This window comes from Schistocerca gregaria, chromosome 3, assembly GCF_023897955.1.
Source record: "Schistocerca gregaria isolate iqSchGreg1 chromosome 3, iqSchGreg1.2, whole genome shotgun sequence".
Lineage (NCBI taxonomy): Eukaryota > Metazoa > Arthropoda > Insecta > Orthoptera > Acrididae > Schistocerca > Schistocerca gregaria.
In genome coordinates this window covers 553,978,000-554,002,647 of record NC_064922.1, presented here as the reverse complement: position 1 = coordinate 554,002,647, position 24,648 = coordinate 553,978,000, and the positions used below count along the sequence as shown (strand labels likewise).

General features: G+C 38.8%; 1 protein-coding gene across 1 annotated transcript in view; it reads left to right on the top strand.

The window, feature by feature from the left end:
• The window catches only part of LOC126354410 (nucleoporin Nup188), a 240,912-nt gene that overhangs the window by 107,443 nt on the left and 108,821 nt on the right, over positions 1 to 24,648 (top strand). The window contains exons 12-16 of the mRNA XM_050004028.1: positions 13,028 to 13,161; positions 16,438 to 16,596; positions 17,231 to 17,515; positions 19,936 to 20,087; positions 20,191 to 20,335. Of these exons, the coding sequence (XP_049859985.1) occupies positions 13,028 to 13,161; positions 16,438 to 16,596; positions 17,231 to 17,515; positions 19,936 to 20,087; positions 20,191 to 20,335 (875 nt within the window). The remainder of the gene's footprint in view (positions 1 to 13,027; positions 13,162 to 16,437; positions 16,597 to 17,230; positions 17,516 to 19,935; positions 20,088 to 20,190; positions 20,336 to 24,648) is intronic.

The following is a 24,648-nucleotide window of genomic DNA, read 5'->3' as shown; positions in this document are numbered from 1 at the left end:
CATCAGGGTTGTATGGTCAGTAAGGAGTATTACCTTGATATTATGTGCCATTTGCAAGGAACAGTACACAAAAAAGTCCAGAATTGTGGAAAAACAATTCATGACTTTTACGTAACGCCAATGCACCTGCCCATTCATCATTGCTTTCGAGAGATATTTTGCCTCGGCCACCATATACGCCAGATTTGGCCCCATATGACTTTTTCCTGTTCCCAAAACTGAACAGACCTAAGAAAGAATGAAGATTTTCAATGATTGAGGAAATAAATACTGCATCACTGGAAGTAATTAAGGCTGTACCAAAAGAAGTGGTTCGAGGATCGGAAGAAGCATTGGCACAAGTGTATTGTATCTGAAGGGGACAACATGAATATTGATGAATAAACAAATATTTTTTCATAAAAATATAAAGTCATCTCACTTTTTGAACACACCTCATATTGTATACCACCCTTCTCTTCCTATTGCTTACCCCTATTTTTCTCAGAATTTCAAATAATCTTGCCCCATTTTACATTGTCGAATGCTTAGGTCAACAAATCCTATTAATGTGTGGATTTTTTTTGTAGTCTTGCTTCCATTATCAAACGTAATGTCACAAGTGCCTCCTGGCACCTTTACCTTTCCTAAAACCAAACTGATCATCGTCTAACAACCCCTCAATTTTCTTTTCCATTCTTGGGTGTATTATTCTTGTCAGAAGCTGCTTGTGCTATAATTCTCGCAGTTGTCAGCTCTTACAGTCTTCGGAATTGTGCAGATCATATTTTTTCTGAAAATCAGATGGTATGTCTTGATACTCGTTCATTATACACACCAATGTGGACAGTCATTTTATTGCCACTTCCCCCATTGATTTTAGAAATTCTCATGAGATGTTATCTATCCCTTCTGCCTTATTTGATCTTAAGTCTTCCAAAGCTCTCTTAAATTCCATTTCTAATACTGGATCCCCTATCTCTTCTTAATGAACTCTTGTTTCTTCTTCTATCATATCAGCTGAATCTTCCGTCTCATAGAGGCCTTCAATGTACTATATCCAATTATCCGCTCTCTGCTCTGCATTTAACAGTGGAATTCCCATTGCACTCTTAATATTACCACTCATGCTTTCAATTTCACCTAAAGTTGTTTTGACTTTCCTATGTGCCGAGTCAGTTCTTCCGACCCTCGTTTCCTTTTCGATTTCTTCACATTTTTCATGCAGCCATTTCGTCTTAGCTTCCCTGCAACTCCTATTTATTTCATTCCTCAGTGACTTGTATTTATTTCATTCCTCAGTGACTTGTATTTATTTCATTCCTCAGTGACTTGTATTTCTGTATTCCTGCATTCTTGCATTTCCCCAAACATTTTTGTACTTTTGTCTTTCATCGATCAGCTGAAGAATTTCTTCTGTTACGCATGGTTTCTTTGCAGTTACTTTCTTTGTACCTAAGTCTTTCTTTCCAGCTTCTGTGATTGCCCTTTTTGGAAATGTCCATACCTCCTCAACTATAGTGCCTATTCAGCTATATCTTATTGTTGTATCTATGGCCTTAGAGAACTTCATGCATATCTTGTCACTCCTTAGTACTTCCATATCCCACTTCTTTGTGTATTGATTCTTCCTGACTAATCTCTTAAACTTCAGCCTACTTTTCATCATTACCAAATTTTGATCTGAGCTTATATCTGCTCCTGGGTATGCCTTACAATCCAGTATCTGATTTCAGAAACTCTGTCTGACCATGATGTAATCTAACTGAAATGTTCCCGTATCACCCGGCCTTACCCACGTATACTTCTGCCTCTTGTCATTCTTGAACAGAGTATTTTCTATTATTAGCTGAAAATTATTACAGAACTCAATTAGTCTTTCTCCTCTCCCGTTCCTTGTCCCAAGTCCATATTCTTGTGGAACCTTTTCTTCTACTCCTTCCCCTACAGCTGCGTTCCTCTCCCCCATGACTCACTTTATGTTCTGTGTTACCCATTCAGTATCCCCATTTTCTCTCTCTCTCTCTCTCTCTCTCTCTCTCTCTCTCTCTCTCTCTCTCTCTCTATGTTCACCTTGCAGCATCGATATGTATACATGAACAATTGTTGTTGATTTTGGTTTGCTGTCGATTCTGATAAGAACAACTGTGTCACTGAACTGTTCACAGTAACACTCTCTCTGCCCTACCTTCCTATTCATAACACATCCTGCCCCTGTTATAGCATTTTCTGCTCGTGTTGATATTTCCCTATTCTCATCTGACCAGAAATCCTTGTCCTTTCCATTTCACTTCACTTACCCCAACTATGTTTAGATCAAGCCTTTCCATTTCCCTTTTCAGATTTTCTGGCTTCCCTACCACATTCAAGCTTCTGATATTCCATGCCCCAACTCATAGAACATTATCCGTTCATTGGTTATTCAATATTTCTCTCATGTTCACCTCCATTTTGCCAGTCCCCACCCAGAGATCTGAAGGGCGGACTATTCTGGAATCTTTTGCCAGTGGAGAGGTCATCATGACATGACACTTTTTCAGTTACAGGCCACATGTTCTGTGGATACACATTATATATCTTTGGTGCAGTTGTTTCCATTGCTTTCTGCATCTTCGTGCTGTTGATCATGCTGATTCTTTGACATTTAGGGGCAGTTTCCCACCACAAGCAATAGAGAGTGCCCTGAACCTCTGGCCACTCCTCTGCCCTCTTTGAAAGGCCGTTGGCAGAGTGAGTATGACTTCTCATACCACAAATCTTCAGCTGCAGATGCTGATTATTAATCAAAATTTAAGTGGTGATGGGTTTCGAACTCGTGACCGAGGGTGTTTTGATTACAAATCAAGGATGCTACCCCAGGACCATGGGTGAATAATAAAGTTCCCTTATGAACTTCAATACAAATAAAGGATGCTACCCCAGGGCCATGGGTGAATAATAAAGTTCCCTTATGAACTTCAAAACACCAGAAGGGATTAGTGATCCCTATGACCATGTGTCAGTTCCACGAAACACTGTTCCATGGTACTGTCCTGTGAGAGGGAGGTGGAGCTTGTTGCCCAGCATTGCTCCTCACTGCTCTGGCAGTCGTAATTACAGGTTGTTTAAACTCATGCAGACTGCCAGTTTATACTGTCCCCACTTAGCACTATAGCAACAGGAAAACAAAACCTGTCAAAGTATTTCAACCCCAACAGAATTCCTCCCCTAATGTGCAAATACAGATATTTCTACTTCTACGCTAAGTACTTTGACAATTCTATCTGTAATGTTGTCAGGTATGGGTTGTGTGCTTATGCATGCCCGTGACAGGCCAAAATTTATTTCTGCAGGTTTTAAAATTATCGAATTGGGTAGGAAAAGAAAAGTAATGTTGAGAAACACATTAAATCAGAAACATTCTCATCTGAACTATGCATGCAGTTCAGTGTATTATCAAATTATCTGAACACTAACTTGGAGAAAATATTGATGTTCAGCTGAAATCCCTTTGCTTCCTCTCATTGTGATCCCATCACCCCTTCTTTTGATCCCTTCAGCACCCCCACCCCACACACAAAATCACTCCCTCCCTCCCTGCCACCACCACCACCACCACAACAACAACAACAACAACAACAACAACACAACCTTCACCACCACCACCACCACCACAACCTTCATGACTGCAGCATTGCCTTTGGTTCCTGCAAGTCTCTTCCACTCAAACCTCTCAGACTCCCATCGTCACCCCTTTACACCTTTTCATTATACTAAATTACGATAATTTTGACATGTAATAGCCAGCCGTTGTGGCCGAGTGGTTCTAGGCGTTTCAGTCGTGAATCGCGCTGCTGCTATGGTCGTAGGCTCGAACCCTGCCTTGGGCATGGATGTGTGTTTTGTCTAGGTTAGTTAGGTTTAATTAGTTCTAAGTATAGGGGACTGATAACCTCAGATGTTAAGTCCTATAGTGCTCAGAGCCATTTTTTGACATGTCATAATAAGGAAACCAGCAAAGGTTGCCCACCCTACTTATCAAACAGATGCTGATGAATAGTTTGTTGGAAAACAAGGTTTTTGCTGTGCGAAATTACATTGTGTAACAGAAGATACAAGTTACTTCAGGAGAATGGAAATGCAAATGTTTATATATTTACATAAAATTGTCATTTTTCATTTCTCTTTCAGTTGAATGTCTTAGAATACATGTTTTCTTCATGTTTTTGTTTCACTGGTTGGTGGCACATATGCAGCTAATAGCCTGTATCTTCCAGGGCAGCTGTGATTGGTTTTCGTGTTTTTTCTTGCTTATTGCAGTTTTTTTCATAATGAATTCTTGTACTTTTGGGTCTCTGTAAAAGTATTCGCCAATGTAGTATGTTGTGGACATCCAACAACATTGGTATTATAGAGCTGCCTAGTTCTACCACCATTGGTCTACTGTAGGTCCAGCTAAAATCACCACGCAGGGCAAAATGCAAGAACCATCTCTGGAAACTCTGCTTATAATCATTCATACTATGACCAGTCATATTCTTTGATTTATCTTGACTTTTTTCTCCAGATAAAAAGATTGCCCTTCTCTTTGTGTTGTCAGCTCACTTCTTTTACATTTTTGAGCAGAATGTGTAAAAAAAAAAATTGTTCATTGTTGTTCATTGTAGTGATGGAGATCCATTAATATTTATTTAGAGTAGTACTGAGGAAGAAAATTGCAACCAGCCACAATGTTTTCATAATAATAGTTTTTTTGCAGAACTACTTTTGTGCTTAGGTCCATCATCAGATGGCAGTGAGGATTTCTTGTACAATTTCTAAATTTTTATTTATGGGAAAGGACAAGGGATACAGAATTTCGTTGATGGATTTCATTTACCGTTTATCAGCCATTTCATGACATAATGTTGTTGCACTGTTTCAGTGAGTTTCTTCAACTGAAGAGGCTGACTATCGTATTTACTCGAATGTAAGCCGCACTCGAATCTAAGCCGCACCTGAAATTTGAGACTCGAAATTCAAGGGGAGAGAATAGTTTTAGACCTCACCTCCAAATCGAAACAAAGTTGGTCCATTGTAATATGAGACATAATTTAGGTCGAATGAATGACGATGCAGCTACAGTAGTTTGGTTCGAGTCGTAAGCTTAGCAGTTAAGCTTTACCAGGTAGCCATTGCTATGCGTCAGGTGCTCCATCGGTATTTATATGGGTACCCTTCCTTTTTCACTTGCTTCGTCTGGTTTGAATCGATTGCTTATTTTGATTTGATCTGATAAGTGCCATTTTCTTTGTTGTAGGTGTTTACGTCACTCTAAGCTGCATTACTGTACTGTGTCATGTATTGTTTGTTACATTCGGATAGTGCATGTTTACGGCCTTTCGCCGCTCGCGGCATGGCTTGCTTTAGTGCGCGCTACCTCCGCTTACAATTTTTTTTTAAAAAAAAGAGAGTAATCATCTCATTAGCAAAACAACGGCAAGAGAGTGCTATATGTTGTTACTTACAATGGTGCTTTCTATAATAATGATCAACAAGAACCAAATAATAGACTGAGTATGATAGAACTGTTTTGAACGAGAGTTAGGCCAAAATTTTTCTCCGTTTTAAAATCTTTGCGGCCGCTTTTTTAGTACATCAAATTCTGCACAGAAATTATAGTCATCTTAGATTTAAAAATTTAGTCAGTTGCCATGCTTCATTTGTGACTGTATCACTATTAGGCATAAGAATGATACGAATATAAACATGACACGATACGTATATTCTTCCGAGTTTGCTGTTGTCTCACTCTAGTTTCGTAGTTTATTAGGCAGACATGATTTAAATGAGATAGCAGCAAACACGAAAGAATACATGGCAAAATGTTTATAATCGTATTATTCTTATGGTGAAGAAAATACTGCATGCGATTCACATTTCATCAGGTTCCTATTAGCAACCATTTCTTCTCACAGGTAGGAAAAAATTCAGAACCTAGAGTTGGCCATATTGACAAACATCCCAAACAGTCTTGCCACTCGGCTTTTCAGAGTACATTGAAATTCTGCTACATTCGAAGATGATCAATATGGAATTTGTTTTTTTTTCTGATGCAGAGGTTTTGGCACCAGTATTTATCTTTGTGCCTACAAAGCATGCCTGTATAGCACTACATATAGTTGTGGTGACACCTACCAACATTTTTCAGAACTTCCACTTGCTTTGCACTCGATTCTAAGCTGCAGGCAGGTTTTTTGGATTACAAAAACTGGAAAAAAAGTGCGGCTTAGATTCGAGTAAATACGGTAGGAAACTCATCAAAACACTGCGGCAACATGATGCAATGACATGGTTGATAACCTGAGAATATTTCATCAATTTAGGAAAAGATTTTATTCATATATTAAATCTTAACCACAAGCTTCTTGGAGTTTGCCATGCTGAAACAGAAAAATTAAAGTATTTTGTATTAAATAAATCTGTAGATATCTTTACACACACACACACACACACACACACACACACACACACACACACACACACACACACACACGACCTTTTGATTTGTTGAGCTGAAGTTGCAATGTGGTGTCTCATACTCATCCTTTTAGCAAATTTACTAATTGGTACTTTAGTAATTCTTTAATTTCTTTCAAGGAACCGTGGAACTTGCTGTCTGAGGGGTGGCTTGCATGCCTCAGTGATACAGGTAGCCATACCATAGGTACAGTCACAGTGGAGGGATATCTCTTAAGAGGCCAGAAAAACATGTAGTTCCTGAAGAGAGGCAGCAGCCCTTTCAATAGTTGTAGGGGCAACAGTCTGGATGATTGACTGATGTGGCCATGTAGCATCAGCCAAACGTCCTTGCTGTGCTGGTGCTGCAAACAGTTGAAAGCAAGGGGAGACTAAAGCCATAGTTTTACCCAAGGGCATACTGCTCTTCTATATGGTTAATGATAATGGTATCCTCATGGGTAGAATATTCTTGAGGTAAAATAGTCCCATATTCGGATCTCAGGGCAAAGACTAGTCAGGAGGATGTTGTTATCAGGAGAAACAGAACTGGTAGTCTACAGATCGGAGCATAGAATGATATATCCCTTAATCAAGTAGGCAGGTTAGAATATTTAAAAAGTGAAGTGCATAGGTTAAAGTTAAATATAGTGGGAATTAGTGAAATTTGGTGCTTGAGGAATAGGACTTCTGTTCAGGTGAATACAGGTTTACAAATACAAAATCATTTAGTGCTAATGCAGGAGAGGGTTTAATGATGAATAAGAAAATAGGAATGGAGGTAAGCTACTATGAGCAGTTTAGAGATTGCATTGTCATTGCCAAGATAGAGATAAAGCCCACACATACCACAGTAGTACAAGTTTGTGCCAACTACCTCCACAGATGATCCCCCCTCCCAGGTGATCGCCACTCTTTGGCAGGTTCATGGTTGGCTACCATGGGGCCCCAGCCCTAGCAGCAGTTTTTCCCTTCTGTGCTGCATGTCTATCCTCTTGCTATTCTTTTTCTCCTCTCTTGGGGAACACATCTGGGATATTATTGGGAATGTTCTGCATTGTCTGTTACTGATGTAAGAACAGTCTCACCTTTGTTTTTCGCTCCCTTTTCCTTTCTTTGTTTCTTTTCTCCTCTCATTCTCTTTCTTTGTTTCCCTTCTCCTCTCGTTCCTCCACTTCAGTGTTTGAGGTTCCTCTTTTTTTCTTCTTCCTCCTTGTGCGCTCCTGAAGGCCGGCCCACGTGTCTGATGTGTAACAGGTGACTGGGTAATGTGTAATTCCCAGCCCTGGGTTGACAGGTAAGGTTTGCACGTACCCCCTGGTACAGGCCAGTTCCTGGGAGGGGTGATTGCTTGGGCTGAAACCTTCCCAAATTGCCAGTTGGTCCCTCTGTTAGGTGTTTGGGAGGTGTGACCCGAGGTATGAACAATCACCTAAGGCGGGTGCAGCCCCCTTGTGAAGGGGGCCCTTAGTTGGAAGGAGCGCACCATCGGAGACGCTGGCAGTCATGGGGGATTTTCTCGTAATGAGTCAATTATCTTCCCAATCTATGTCTATGAAGCGTAAAGGCAATGAGGCTAATGATTGAAAGATCCTTCCTGCTGCACTGTGTTTCCTCGTGGTCTCGTGTACTGTAGATGGTCAGTCTTTCGCCAGGGTAAATCTGTTCATTATTCAGAAAGGTGTTGATTCAGTTCCATTCCTGTGAAATCCTGTTCTCGTTTACGGAATGGCACTTTGCTTTTGGAGACTAGTTCTGATTCTCAATCACAACTGCTTGCTCCCTCACTTCTCCACGGGTACCCTGTTCATGTCGAGGCCCATAGAACTTTGAATTCTTACCATGGTGTAATTTACACCAGGCTCCTCGACAGTCCAAACGAGGCCGAAATCCAGTCTTAACTCTCTGATCAGGGTGTCATTGCTGTCCATTGTGTAATGAAAAGGGTTGATTCCTCCTTAGTGCTCACCTGCACTACTTGCACCTTTCCCAGTGGGTGTGAACCCTTAACCACCTTGGCTTCATGAAGTGGCCCATGCCAACCTTGGCCTTCATGCACATCCTAAGGACACTGCTCCAGTGTCAGTCTATCACCTTAAGTTTCAAAACCTTCACATGAAACTTCACAATAGTACCTTTCTATACACCAATGGTTCTCGGACTGTCCATGGGATTGGGTGTGCCTTCACCATTGGCACACTTGTCTTTCGATTTCGGCTTCTGGCACACCGCTTAGTATTTACAGCTGAGCTCTTCACCCAGTTCAGGCCACGGAGTACATCTGGCAACACAGCCTTTTCAATTGCGTCCTCTTATCAGATTCACTCAGCACGTTTCAACATCTGTGTGTGCTGTACACTACCCATCCCTTAGTGCAGCGGATCCAGGAAAACTGTTAGTTGCTCACTCTTGGTGGAGCCAGTGTGAAGGTTCTGTGGGTTCCTGGTCATGTTGGTCTGCTAGGAAACGAGGCTGCAGTCCTTGTTCCTCAGCCCTCGAATTCCTATATTCCCTCTGATGGTCTCTGTTTTGCCGTCTGTCTGGAGGTGGTGTCCCTTTGGCATTGCCAATGATTCTCGTTTCACGAGAATAAGCTCCGTCTTAACAAGACTGTCCCAGTGGCTTGGACGACCTCCTCTCGGCCCTCCTGACGTCATTTGATAAGTGGTGCTACTTCACCATGTTATACACATTGTGTCCAAGTTTTAACTCTCCACCACTTTCTGATGGACTGCCCATTTGTTAACCGTTTATGTTCCATCTTGGGTTTGCTGTCCGAGTTATTGACCGTTTTAGCAAATGACGTGCTGGCTGTCGATCGCGTTTTAAGTTTTATCCGCCAAAGCAATGTGGCGACAGCCATTTAATTTTTAGTTTTAGACCTCTGTTTCTGTATGGTGTCTTTTTTTGCCCCGTTTTCCATGTACCTGTTTCTAGCTGTCTTCCATATCAGTTGGGACTGACACATAGTCTTTTTTTTAACTCCTCTCTGTTGTCATATAACCCCAGTTGTTGTGTGTGCCCTAAAGCAACAATAATTAAATAAATAAATAAGCCAACCCACAGATGATGAAGAGATTGAAGAAATGTATGATGAGATAAAAGGAATTTTTCAGACAGTTACAGGAGGTGAAAATTTATTTGTGATGGGGGACTGGAATTCGAGAGTAGGAAAAGGGAAAGAAGGGAAAATAGTAGGTGAATGTGGACCAGGGATAAGGAATGAAAGAGGCAGCCGCATGGTAGGATTTTGACACAAAGCATAATTTAATCATTGCTAACATGTGGTTTAAGAGCCATGAAAGAAGGCTGTATACTTGGAAGGCACATGGAGACATGGAAAGTTGGTTATGTAGTGGTAAGACAGAGACTTTGGTACCAGATTTTAAGTTGTAAGGTATTTCCAGGGATACATGTGAACTCTGACCACAATTTATTTTTTTATGTCTGTAGATTAAAACTGAAGAAATTGCAAAAAGACAGGAAATTAAGGAAATGGGATGTGGATAAATTGAAAGAACCAAAGATTGTTGGGAGTTTCAGAAGTAACATTAGGCAACAGTTGAGTAGAGCAGATTAAAGGGTAGCTTTAAGAGACGAAATAGAAAAGCAGCAGAGGGTCAAGCATGTAAAAAGACAAAGCATAATAAAAACTCTTGAATAATACAGTAGGTGTTAAATTTTAATTGATGAAAGGAGAAAATATAAAAATGCAACAAAGGAAGTATGCAAAAGAGACTATAATTTTCTAAAAAATGAGATTGACAGGAAATGAAAAACGGCTAAGCAGTAATGGCTAGAGGACAAATGTAAGGATTTAGAAGCATGTCTCACTAGGGGAAAGATAGATACTGCCTACTGTAAAATTAAAGATGCCTTTAGGGAAGAAGAAGCAGTTGCATGAATATCCAGAGCTCAGATGGAAAACCGGTCCTAAGCAAAGAGGGGAAGGTGGAAGGAGCACATAGAGGGTCTGTGTACAAGTGAAATGAACTTGATGGTAGTGTTATAGAAATGGAAGGGGATTTAAATGAAGATGATATTGGAGATATGTTGTTGAAAGAAGAATTTAACATAACTCTGAACGACCTAAGTCAAAACAAGGCCCCAGGAATAGACAGCATTCCATCAGAACTGTTGACAGAATTGGGAGATCCAGGCATGACAATACTCTTCAATCTGGTGCGCAAGACGTATAGGGCAGGTGAAACACCCTCAGTCTTCAAAAAGAATGTAATAATTCCAATTCCAAAGAAAGGAGGTGCTGACAATTATCAAACCATCAGTTTAATAAGCCATGGTTGCAAAATATTAACACACAGTGGGAAAAACTGGTAGAAGCTGATCTCAGAGGCGAGCAGTTTTGATTCCACAGAAATGTAGGAAAACATGAGGCAGTACTGACCCTTAGCCTTAGAAGATAGCTTAAGGAAACACAAACCTACATTTGTAGCATTTGTAGACATAGAGCAAGCTTCTGACAAATTTGACTGGAATACTCTCTGTGCAATTCTGAAGGTAACAGGAATAAAATACAGGGAGCAAAAGGCTATTTACAATTTGTACAGAAACCAGATGGCAGTTATGAGAGTCAAGGTGTATGGAAGGGAAGCAGTGGTTGAGAAGGGAGTGAGATAGCGTTTTTGCCTATCCCTGATGTTGTTAAATATGTACATTGAACAAGCATTAAAAGAAACCAAAGAAAAATTTGGAGCAGGAAGTAAAGACCGGGGAGAAGAATTAAAAAATTTAAGTCTTTCCAATGACATTGCAATTCTGTCAAAGACAGTAAAGGAATTGGAAGAGCAGTTAAACAGAATGGGCAGTGTCTTGAGAGGAGGATATAGGATGAACATCAATAAAAGCAAAACAAGGAATATGGAATGTAGTCGAATTAAAGTAGGTTATGCTAAGGGAATTAGACTAGGAAATGAGACTCTTAAAACAGTAGATGAGTTTTGCTATTTGGGCAGCAAAATAGCTGATGATGGTTGAAGGAGAGAGGATATAAAATGTAGACTGGCATTGGCAAGAAAAGTGTTTCTGAAGAAGGGAAATTGGTTAACATTGAATAGATACTTTACTGTTAGGGAGACTTTTCTTAATGTATTTTTATTGAGTTTAGCCATGTATGAAAGTGAAACATGGACAATAAACAGTTTAGGCAAGAGCTTTTGAAATATTGTGCTGAAGATTAGATGGGTGGATAACTAAAGAGGAGGTACTGAACAGAAGATGCAAAATTTGACACAACATGTGTGTGAGAAAGGATCGATTGATAGGACATATTCTGAGACATCAAGGGATCATAAATTTATTATTTCAGGGAAGTGTGGTAGGGAGGGAGAAGTTAAGAATCACGGAGGTTGACGAAGAGATGAATATAGTAAGCAGATTCAGTTGGATATAGGTTGCAATAGTTATTCATAGATGAAGATGTTTGCACAGGATAGAGTAGCATGGAGAGCTGCATCAAGCCAGTCATTGGACTGAAGATCATAACAACAACATAACTCCTGTTGCAAGCTGCTGTTCTGCTAAGTGCATGCACAGCTAGTCTTCTATACTGGAACAATAATTCCTTTACATATTCCTGTCCTGAGCTCAAAGTTTTGGTGACTAAGAAATGGTGACTAAGAAATGACACTACTGCTTCTTTATCTAGTGTACTGAATCTATACGTCTTCCTGCTTGTTTTAGTTTATCTTTGTACTCTGGTAATCATTGTTGCCACAACCATCTCTTTGATGTATGCCCTGAAGAAATCAGGTCTATTTGTTGCCATTAGATCTCGTTTATTTCCATCATGAATGGGGTTTTAAACCAATTTGTATCTTGAATGATCTGAGTTTCTTGTCTGCTGCAACAAAATGCACCACTTAATATTTCTCATTCGCCTATCGTTTTGTTCCCAAAAATCTCACTGATGTCAACTTCAGGTTTTAACCAGCCTACCCTACCTAATACCTAATATTATCAGGTCTGAGAAAAATCCAGATATTTATAAAAAAACTAATGGGGGGGGGGGGGGGGGGAGATTATTTCCATCTGCTTACAAACAGCAACTAACTCATCTTGTTCCTGAAAACAGCATTTTTTCCTTGTTTTCAATATTTTATAGAACGTTTAGCAAATATCTTTAAACTAAACTATCTAATATTCTTTAATTTGTGCGTTCTGATACACTACAATTACTACGAGTAACCTTTTAGAACTGAGGTGGTTAGCTGCTAAAACAAGATATCTATTACGTCGGCAAAGCTTGGTACAAAATTTACTGTTTATTTAAAATATTTTTCAGTTTATGGTCACAAACAAGTTTGACTGTAACATTAATTTAAGATAAATGCAGACAATACACTATCATGTACAGTATTTGTAAATGACATATGGACTGTTTCCTCTTACATTCAGTGCTTGAAGAAAATGTTTTAAACTTTAGGTACAATAAACTAAACACATTATTTAACATATTATTTTGATTATCTGTTCATATTCAAAATAAGTAATGTCTTTCGATTCATTAGGGTCTCTTTTTTTTATCCTATAACTTTCCATATTTGTTTTCCAGGTGATCCAGCAATACAAGGAAAAGTGGAGCACCAGTATCATTGGGACATCCACAAACCTACAAATGCCATCTACATAGTTCAACTGTCATTGTCTTTGCTCAACAGAGTAATGTTATTGAAACATCTTGTTCAGGTTTGTAAAAAGAATCGCAAGGGACTGGGATTTTCCAATGCTGAGGATGTTTACACAGCAGTTCTTGATTAGTTCTGTGACCAGGGAATGGATTTCTATCATCGAGGAATTGAACGATTGGTAGAATGTTCTGACTATTTTTTGCAGAGACTTGGTGACTATGTTGAAAAATGGTGTCCTGTTTCTGTGTCACTTTGAAGTGTATTGCAGCATTCAGTAAGATAATAATGTGTAACTTACTTTTTGAAGTTCCCTTGTATGTACATATATAAGTAGAGCATAGCCCCACCTGTACAGTCCTGGAATTAATTTTCTGCTGTCATTTGCCACATTCTTTATCACTTTTGTCAAATTTTGTATGTCCACAGTGTTAATTTACATCAATTTTTACATTAAATTGTATATCATTTCCTATGGTTTGCACTTTATGAAACAGTATTTGTGGAGAAAAAACTGACATAATTGACATTTAAAAAATGCTGTCATGGTGTTGACCTTCAAGTAGTGTTTACAAAATTTAATTGATGAGCTTTCGTTAGTCTTCTCAATAGATTTGAAATGGTAAAAATAGGGACAGTTTGTAGCATTAGCCCATTGTCCCCTGCCATTGCCAAGCTCTGCTCAGCTTTGTGGCTGATGGGAGTAACTGTTTTGGTAGAAGGTGTGACTTCAGATAAACATTCACTTGTTCCTTGTCACTACTATCCTTAGCTTCCAATAATGCATGCTATACAAAAAGTAGTTTGCTGACATTATTGTACCCATAATGTTTCAATGTTAAGTTCACCCTGGGACTATGATTATTTGCAGAGGACCTTCACTTCCCAGTATTTGTAACTAATAAATAGTTTTGTTAATGGCTCATATATGCACTGAACACATAATGTCTGCTAGTTAAAGTTGACTACATCAGCTACGCCAACAACACTGTTGCTGTAGAATGATGTGAGTCGATTTCAATCAAGATAGCAGCTGCTGTCAACTGGCATGTCAAGAGTTAATTGTATGTACCACGTAGCATTGTTTGTTCCTTGTGTAAGTGGTCGAAGTGTTGTGTTGTTATTTGTTTCTTTCAAGTAGTGCAGTTTGAAGCAAGAAAATATTACAAAAAGAGGTAGGAAAACCCATTTGAGTTAAGAGAAAGTAAAGCTCTCAGAAGAGTTCAAGTTCATCACAGAACACACGTAGCATTAGCACAGAGTTCAGGGATACCAGTGTCTACACTGAACATCATTGTCAAAAACAAGGACTCTATTATGGAAAGTGCAAGTAACTGTAGCCAAATTCAAAAAAATTGAAGTGTACCAATTTCTCTAAATATGCAGAGCTGGAAGAAATTTCAGATAGCACATGCTTCCAACATCCTCTTGAATGGTGTGACATTCAGAAAGATGCTGAGGATGGCTGATCTACATTGGATTGAGTCTTTCTCCACATCTAATAGGTGGATCGATATGTCCCAGAAGTGGTATAATATGGTAAAGGAGACAGTGCAAACATCAACATCTGTAGTGAATGGGTGAATGCTGGATTACAAGGATATATAAAGCAGTATAAACCATAAGGCATCTTCAACTTAGATCAGTCTCGTCCCATTTCCAGCATCCTTCTGAACAAAAAATTTGCCGTTGAAGGCAGCAATTGTTGTGGATGCACACAGAGGAAGGTTTGCCTTAAAGTAATGCTAGGCACAAATATTGATGGCTCTGAAAAAATTAAACCATTTGTGATTCACAAATAAAAATCTCACATTGTTTTAAAAATGTAAAAACATTGTCTACAAACTATGGACAAGTAACATTTACCTATATGAGAGGCAGTTGTATAGCCTTGATGCAAAAATGGGACCCTATAACAGGAAAATTCTCACATCCAAAAAATATAAATTTATGTTATATGTAGTTAGAGTTCCTGCCATCAAACTCCACAAGCAAACTGCAGACCTTGAGCATTATCCATGCTTTAAAAATTTATTACATTAAACCAGTTTTGCAGAAGGCGTTAGATTCAGTGGAAGCTGGAGAAGACCCAGCCCCCTTTCAGAGTGTCAATTTTAAATGCTTTGCATTATATTGCCAAGGCATGTACATAGGTTAAGCAGTCCTGTATCTTCAACTGCAAGACTCATTCAAGCAAACTGAGGAAATTAATCCGACATACCAGTTCTGAGTAATAATGATGATGCTGAAATTCTATTTGCATTGCGAGAAAAACTGCAGTTAGAGCATTCACTACAAGATTTCATACACGTTGATAACAATGTTATTACTGTTGACAGCATATCTGTTGAAGATATGATTGACTGTCACATAAATGAAAATGATGGCAATGCATGAAATGATAGTGGCGATGACAGTGTGATTCGTTCTATTGCAGATGTAAACAAAGCAGTGAAGAGAGTAAAAATAGATTTATGTTTTTGTTGCAAGTGTTGATGTCTAACCTTTACATTGTGTTTGTGAATTGGAAATACATATAAAAAAAAATCAACAGTTTTTGATTTTTTGGCTAAAATTAGGAGCTGCTGTACCTATTTGCTAATAATGTCACATATATGTAAAACTAGTACCCCGTATCTTGATTGTAGTGACAAACTGCTCTGTAGGGTAACCTGAGATCTAGGTTAGGTTTGAAGGTGATAATTTGGTTGCAAATTGGTGAAACCAACAACTCTGAATGTGAAATAAAGGCTGTGGTGATAGACTGATCTGTAGCATAGTTTGAGCTCCATCTCCACGCACCACATATAACAATGTCCTCTTTCAAAGTTAACTTCAGAGCTTTGTTTATGTTTGTATCAACTGCTCAATGCCTAAAATATGTGCTGAGTTGTTACCTTTATTCCTGCCAATATAGGTTGGTTTAACAGAGAATGAAAGCACATGCCAAAGAATAAAATCTTAGGGCTTCAAAGTGAGTCACGTGAGTCAAAGCATATTTATGTAGTAGATTTAGACCTATAAACCAAGTAATAAACCTCTATGTTACTACACAAGAAGAGCTATACTGAAACCCTTGTTTGTGCTTCCCTACCTAGGATTTCTTGTAGTTTTCCTAAAACTCTCCAGGTGAAAGTGACCATATTCAGCAGCCAGACAAAATACAATAAACTGTTAAGACTCATTTAACACAACTACATACCTCAGATAATATTGAATGCAATTAAAATAGAATTTCAAGAAGATATCAAAGAAAATATATTTTCAGTGTATTAAAAATATATTATATTGTCTTTTCATCACTGTCAGATTTGTATATTTATTTGTATATTTTTAGGATGAACCACTTACATCACAGTTGGAAATGGAAATCTACAATAGCCCCTTAAAGGAGACCAGTTTGAAAGTAATTCAGAACTTAACAGGATACATCTACCACTGTTTCAACCCAAGTATACCAATATTAGCTGTAAAGCTTTTGAAGAGATTTGCCATGGTACGTAACTCTTAGTTTTTGTGTTCATGTTTTTGTGATGTGTAAAGTTCATTAGAATTAATCAAGCTTGTCGAAAAATGTCATACCTCCTGTAGCAATGTTCCTATCATATTTTTAGTTTGTGTTGGTAAATGATATTATCATTTACATCTGTCGGGTGAACCAAAGATGGCTTATTCTGCTTGCTTGATTTTGCACTTATGAGGCCTGTTTAAAGTAGTGTTGAAGTTATGAATGCGGTTGTCTATTACATGAACTATTTTTGGGTTACTCTCTGCCTAGTTTAGACAAAGAAGACTAATTATCCTTGCTCTCTAATATATTTGTAAGAATTGAGTTCTTTATTGAAATATTATGCAGAAGATTAATAAATTTACAGCCAAATTGTCAACTGCTTAATCACATTGTTTGTGCTGTAAGATACCCTGTTTGAATTATCATTTTTGTTCAGGATGTAAGATATTGCTAAAGTTATATTCTTGCCTTTTTCATTGTGGTGTAATTCTGTTGTGTGAAGGTTGTGCTTTTTAGTATCTCCTTTGTGCGGCTTCATGCTCATTTTTTAGTTAGACAAAAGGTACATAAATCTTATGTAGAATTTACTTAATAAAAAAATTGTCTTCTTTGCTTTCAGGAATCTCCAAGAAATCTTTTCCCTTGTATGGCAAAGGAGGGTGATATTGTGAGAGAAATGTTTGTGAGACATTTGGAATCACACATTGTTAGTGATTCACTTAAAGAAGCACTTTTAGAGTTGGTGATAGCTTGTTGTGATACTCAACCTGGAATAACTGAGTCCCTTTTCCATGTCTATGCATCCCCAGATATCACAACATTTGGCAAAAAAGCTAAGAATGATACCAAACCATCTGGAGGAATTTTAGTTTTTGTTTGTTCAGTTCTTTCCAGACTGAAAGAGGTATGGTACTCTTTGTATTTAAATTTCTCTTGAAGTGTTCATAGGTAATTTGTTGAAGTTATGAAGTTTGTAAAATTTATAATTTATTTCTCTTTCTTCCTTTTCCTTCCCCTCCCACTACAAAAGATATGAAATTGTTTCCCTTCTGTTCATGTAGTAACACTTTAGATAATAGTATATCATTTTCTTTCAGATAGGACAAACTGTACTGTACAAAAATGTTTGATTTTAGCAGGCAAGTCACAAGCCATTCATCTGCTGTCATAGCACAATTAGGCATAATCTATTAGGAAACACATAACTAATAATTTCCTTTAGATGTTGATTACTTTTGTTGTTATGCCAGAATATGGGAATGATCCAAAACATTTAGTTAGATGTAAATTAAGCTTGGACCATCAGGTGTGAAACTCATACAGTGCTTTTAGAGTTAACAGATCCTCGAGTCATCCCAGTATAAACTTAACCAGTGGTCCATGATGTGCTGTACAGGTATACTCGAAGCAGTGGTAGTGGTTTATTCTTGCTCCTTGTTGATCTCAAGCTCTTGTGTACGTCATCACTACTTTATGTATGCCATGCTTGTGTAAGGTATGCTGATCCTGCTTGCATGTTTGAGATTTACGGCTAAAAAGAAGGCCATTACCAAAGTTTGCTGTTGTAGCACGTCGAAGGTGACATTTTCGACATTCTTAGTGGAATACTCATCGTTCATCAGAGTAAATGTAAGATCTCATGTCACACGTATGAGGGATAGTGATGTACATATTCTTATGAATGTTACAGGAATACTGATTGTGCAAACACCACTCCCGCCAAGTTTGAGCCTGTAGAGAATCAAACTCCCATATATAAAGTGGCTTCAGACATCTGAATACTTTAATAAAGAGTTAAATACTTGATTCTCAATACTGCCTGCAAAATAGGTAGTGAATAGAATTAGTTGCAAAGAATTGTAAATTAAATTGTCATGCTTGATGCTGAAGTTTTAGTTGATGAACAACAAATTGTTAGTAGGCAATACACTGTTTCCCTTTTATTATTTTGTGAGGCTGTAAGCAAGAAAAAGTTAAGTTTGAAATTATTATTAAAATCTGTTTGAAGTCATTAAGTGCTCTCACTAACTGGATGAGTATAGTCTGGGTAATTAGCGCTTCATTGTAAGGAAAGCTAGTTTTTCACGCATCTCAATGTTTACATCATCATATGTCTTGAAATGCTTTTCGTACAATTATATAATTTTGCAGATACATTCAGTAGTATATCTTGATACTATCTACAGAATGTGTTGAAAAGAGAATTGGTAGTAAAGGAGTATTCAGTTAAAACGTCTTGCCTAATTCTTAAGCTTTTACTGCATGAACAGCAAAAATGTTATAAGCGATAAGCTTATTTCCTCTCTTTATTTTGTGAGAGGTGTCGGTGAGAAAAAGTTGTGAAATAGTTTGAAATTATGTGTAAAGTGGCTTGGAAGTCACTACGTGCTGTTTTTCACAAATACTGGATGAATCAGGTCTGGGTAATTTGTGCACCCTAAACTACACTGCCTCAAGACATATATATAGTTTCTAGCTTTAATACTTGACGTATTGTGCTAAACTTTTAATGTAAGATTAAGCCTCTCATGTCAGCAATTAACTTTTAAATTTGTTCAGTAATTACATTAAGTATTGAAAATCAAATTTTTGTTGCCACTGGAAACCATTAGAGAAGCTGCAACTTGCAGTGGGGATCAGGTGACTATTTTAAATGTTTAGTAATGTAGATCACTGTGGTATTCTCTTTCCCCCACCTATCGAGGTAGCGCAGTGGCTAGCACACTGGACTCATATTCGGGAGGACGACGGTTCAATCCCACTTCCGGCCATCGTGATTTAGGTTTTGCATGATTTCCCTAAATCGCTCCAAGCGAATTCCGGGATGGTTCCTTTGAAAGGGCATGGCTGACTTCCTTCTCCCTTCTTCCCTAATTCGATGAGATTGATGACCTTACTGTCTGGTCTCCTCCCCCAGAAATAACCCAACAACCCATCTCTTCCTCCACAGCCATATTTATTGATATTATCTTGGTAAATTTAACCCTGAAGTGTTCAGTTTCACAGTGGTCAGTAGTTGCTTCTGCTGACACTTTAATCTTTGTAATTGGATATCTAGTGAAAGGTAAGGAATTTGACAATTGGCATAAACATTTGACAGTGTAGTGTGTTAAATACAAAGGTATCACAACAGAAACTGGCTGTGTTCCTGTGGAAAGATTTTTATGCTTTGCCAAAGTAATGTTGTACTACAAGAGTCCACTATTAATTTTATTTTCTGTTGTTAACATTGTTTTACATAAAAATATTTATTATATAAAAATTAGTTTATCATTTTAAGATTATTTTGTCATATAAATGATCTTATCTTATGTTTTGTTTCAGGAGCCATTGCTAATTAATTCAGGTCTTTATAATGTTGTTGTTGATTTGATTTGTACAATATGGCTGGGAGAGATGGTCTCTGTTATAGATCATCTTAGATCGAAAGAGAACTTTTGGGCCGATTTTTGTTGTCCTTTGTTTTGTGATCCAGGGTATGTTTGTTTAATTTCAAAATAATTTGTATGTTGTGTTTATAAAAAAAGTTCCAGCCTTTTCTAAATTTAGTTTTAAAATTTGGTTTTTTGACTGTTTCAGAGAATACTCCAAAGCATATCCAAAGATTTTTAATGTTTTAACCGTTGAATTATATCGCTTCAAAGGACAAAACTGCAGTGAGGTTACAAAATCACTGAAATTATTTTTTAAGGAGGATGCTTCCTACTTAGAAAATTGGTCATTGGTGAGAAATTTTACTTATTTAAACAAATCGATTTTAAGTTAACTTCTGTCATTTAACAGTTATTTTAATAGTTTAATGAATGGAACAGCACAACCAAATTAATTTCCAGTGTTGTGGGGCTGGATGAATTAATTTTCCAAATTAATTTTTCTTCATGTAATCCAGTGTTGTGAGGATAGATGAATTAATTTTATTACAATATAAAAACTTAAGTGTAATTAATAGAATTCTGTTTAATAGCACATTCAACAACAGAATAAAACATACGTTTATGTATTAACCGCCTGGCAACACAACAAAATCACACAGTGGACTTTGGCGTTTATTCTGTGAAGAATGTTATTTACGATGTGTTTATTCTTTGGTTTTGTTCTAGCACTGTGCCATCTCTTTTTATATACCTTGGCTTTGGTACTGCTCCTGTGTTCAGCAACATACAAAAATAAAGTTATGTTCTTGAATGCATTACTCTCTATCAAAAATAATTATTGATTAGCCTCGGTGGCTTTAATGGTGACCTCAAACACTGAACATAAAGAAAATTATGATATACAAACAAGAGAATTCAGCGACTTCAGAAAGTTCACGAAGGAATGAAGAGATACTGCTCATGAACCTTCAAGAACAGATACATGAACAACCTGAAGCACTGAAGTTAGCATTGGAGACACCTATTAATCCAATATCAAAGATGTGTGTGACCGTACAAACCAGCAGCTCGACAGAAAACATGCAGCACTTAAAAATTCGAACACCTCAGGTCCTGCCTGACAAACTGCAGCTATGGTTTGGAATGATTGAGCTCACGTTTGCCCAAAGCAAGATCCATGATGAGCAGGCGAATTTCGCAATAACAGTGAATGCGCTGGATGTTAGAGCAGCAACCGCAACAGAAGATGTAATACTCAGACCTCCAGCAAAAAAACCGTACGCAGTTTTGAAAAATGTATTACTCACCAGAATGCATAAACCATTAAATCAACGCATATGACAGGTGCATAAAGAAGAAGCTATAGGTGGCAGGACACCATCAGTTTTTGCAAGCATCCACAGATGGATTACATGACAATCTGTAACGGGGAAGTAGTATCACGGGTGACAGCATCAATGCAGAAGACTCACCATATGGACGTCAACAAACAAATACAAGAACTAACAGGACTGATGACATTATTGCAGCAACAGGTCTCACAATTGTTATAGAATGAAATCAGCAAGGCCACCGATGAAATTCAACAAGGACAGGTATGTTGGTACCATCAATGCTTCGCTGATAGAGCAACAAAGCGTCCGCGGCCATGTGCGTACCCAAACATGAGCAGCAGCCAGCAGTAGGTGCAGTGGGCCGTGGTAGCACAGAAGAGCACCTGCAACAACCAGGTGAGATAGACGCAAATTACGGATGGGTGAGTAACATCAATAATTCTCTTACCACCTCCAATTGGCTTTATGTCGGAGATGTCAAGTCCAATAGTTGCTACCTTATAGACTCGTCTGATGTGTGTGTGTGCTCCCCTTTACTGGCTATCAAGGAACGGATAGCACTCCATTGATGCAATTAACCGCAACAAAGAAGTCGCTCATTTTTGCTCATGGCACACACAAAATCGAAGTCGCTTTAGGTTTCTCACAAAGCAGTCAGTGGATCTTCATTCTGGCAGAGGTGTCAGAGGCGATATTGGGTGCAGACTTTCTTTGGGACATGTACATTACCATAGATCTTGCTAATGCACAGATTAAACAAAGTCAAGAGACGGTAGATTTCATCACAGAACATGACTCTTACCTCATTGGCAAGCATAACTGTGACACGGTGTCACATGCTGCAGAAGTAACACAGTTGCAGAAAAATCCACAGTAACTCACAAATCTGTACATCGCATTCACACCACGTCCAGTCAGCCAGTACATCAACGACCACGCAGGTTAGCACCCGATCAGTTCCTGGCAGCAAAAGCAGAATTCAATGCATTGCTGGCATCAGGTGTCATACATAGATCAGACAGCCCGTGGGCGTCACCCATACATTTGGTAAAGAAAAAAAGATGGGTGGTGGAGACCATGTGGCGATTCAAGGAAGTTAAATGCACATACTATACCAGATTGGTACCCAGTGCCTAATATTCACGATTTCACACATCAGTTAGCTGGGGCAACGATCTTTAGCATTATTGATTGTAAAAAACCTTATCACCAAATACTGGTTGCACAAGAAGACATACCGAAAACAGCAGTTACAACAGCTTTCATTTTATTTGAATATGTTTGAATGCCTTTTGGGTTAAAGAACGCAGCTCAAACATGGCAACGATTTATTAATGAAGTGTTGTGCAGGTTGAAAAGATGCTTTGAGTATCTTGATGACATATTAATCTCATCAATGACGGCAAAAGCACACGAGGAGCAACTGTCCACACTGTTCGCCCACATAAAACAGTACGGAATAATAGTCAACAAAGAAAAATTTGAACTGTGAAAATGGCAAGTGACGTTTCTAGAATATGAAGTTTTGGCAGCGGGCATACGCCCGCGAGAGGACAAGGTAGCAGTAATTGACAACATGAACCGCCCCAAGACTTACCATCAACTCAGAAAATGTTTAGGCATGGTAAATTTTTATAGACAGCATTTGCCGCGAGCTGCACTAGTACAAGCATCCTTGACAGACGCTCTCGCAGTTAAAAATGCAATTCGCAAACAACCGTTGCAATGGAACATGGTCATCGAGAGAGCATTTCAACATATAAAGGCTGACTTATGAAAAGCAGTACCAAAAGCACTTCTGTCATTAGTAGTTGGTGCCAGACAAGACGCGTTGGAAGCCGCACTGCACCAGAAGGTAAATGACAAATGGCAGCCTTTGCCCATATGTAGAGGCAAGAGCTTTTCCTGTATACACCGGCTGTAAACCAATAACCTTTGCATTCAGTAAGTCGCAGGATAACTGTTCTCCACGTCAATTTCACCACTTAGAATACATCAGTCAATTTACTACAGATATCAAGCATATCAAGGGAGTCAAAAACATAGTCGCCGATTTCCTGTTGCAGGTCTCAGTTATTTCACAAATCACAGGCTACGATAAATTAGGTCCAGTACAAGCTAATGACGCACAACTCCAACAGTACTTACAGGACGTAACAACCGGACTTCAGTTAAAATTAAACCAGCAAGTAGGTGCGAATGTGAAAATATGGTGCGACATAGCTACGAACAAACCCAGCCCTTTCATCCTAAGGCAACTACGGAAAGAGGTTTTCGACAGCATACACGGATTCAGTCATCCGGGTAGCAGAGCAACTATCAAACTACTCACGGGGAGATTTGTCTGGCCGAGTATAAGGAAGGATTGCCGCAGCTGGGTAACAACATGCAGCCTGTGCCAAAGGAACAAAATTGGATGAGCATGTACATAAAGCAGTTGGAGATCTTCCCCTGGTAACAAAGAGGTTCTCCCACATTCATTTAGACATTGTTCGCCCTCTACCACCTTCGGAAAGCTGCAAGTATTTGTTGACATGGTGGACTGGTATACAAGATGGGCAGAAGCTTCTCCACCATCAGACATTTCAGCAGAGATGGTAGCTTGAGTATTTTTGGCTTCTTGGATATCCTGTTTTGGATGTCCACTATACATGACAACCGATCGAGGACGACAATTTGAATCCACGGCAAAGGACAGCTGGACTTCAGCATTGCCAGTGGTGCTGCTAGGTCTCCAAACTGCCTACAAATCAGACCTAGGTGCATCCATGGCTGAACTGGTTTACGGAGAGAACCTCAGGCTGCCGGCAGAATTTTTCATTGAACCAACGCAAGCGACAGTGAGCGATATGCCTTATGTCTTACAACAAGTCCGCAACCACATGGCACAGTTACGACCGACACCTAGTTATTGACATGGCACCAACATGCCATTCGTTCACAAGCAGCTTAGCAATTGCCCTTATGTCTGGCTGAGGACAGACACTGTATGAACACCTCTTCAGCCGCCATATACTGGGCCGTATAAAGTACTCGCGAGAGGTGAACATACGCTGCAGATAAATCATGATGGGAAGCAACAAACCGTTTCCATTGAGGGAACTAAACCGGCGCACATGTGGCCACCAGCTGACGAAGAAAATCAAGACACCAATGAAGAACCGCTGCCTGCACAGTATAACAAAGAGGTGTTGCCTGCAGAGAACAGCATGCCAAGCCAGAAGCAGGAAACCACACCGGAAGACCCACCAGTCTCAGAGAAGCGCTCTAGGGTGGGCAGAATTATAAAATACAAGTATCTTTATGTGTCCGCAGCTCGTGGTCGTGCG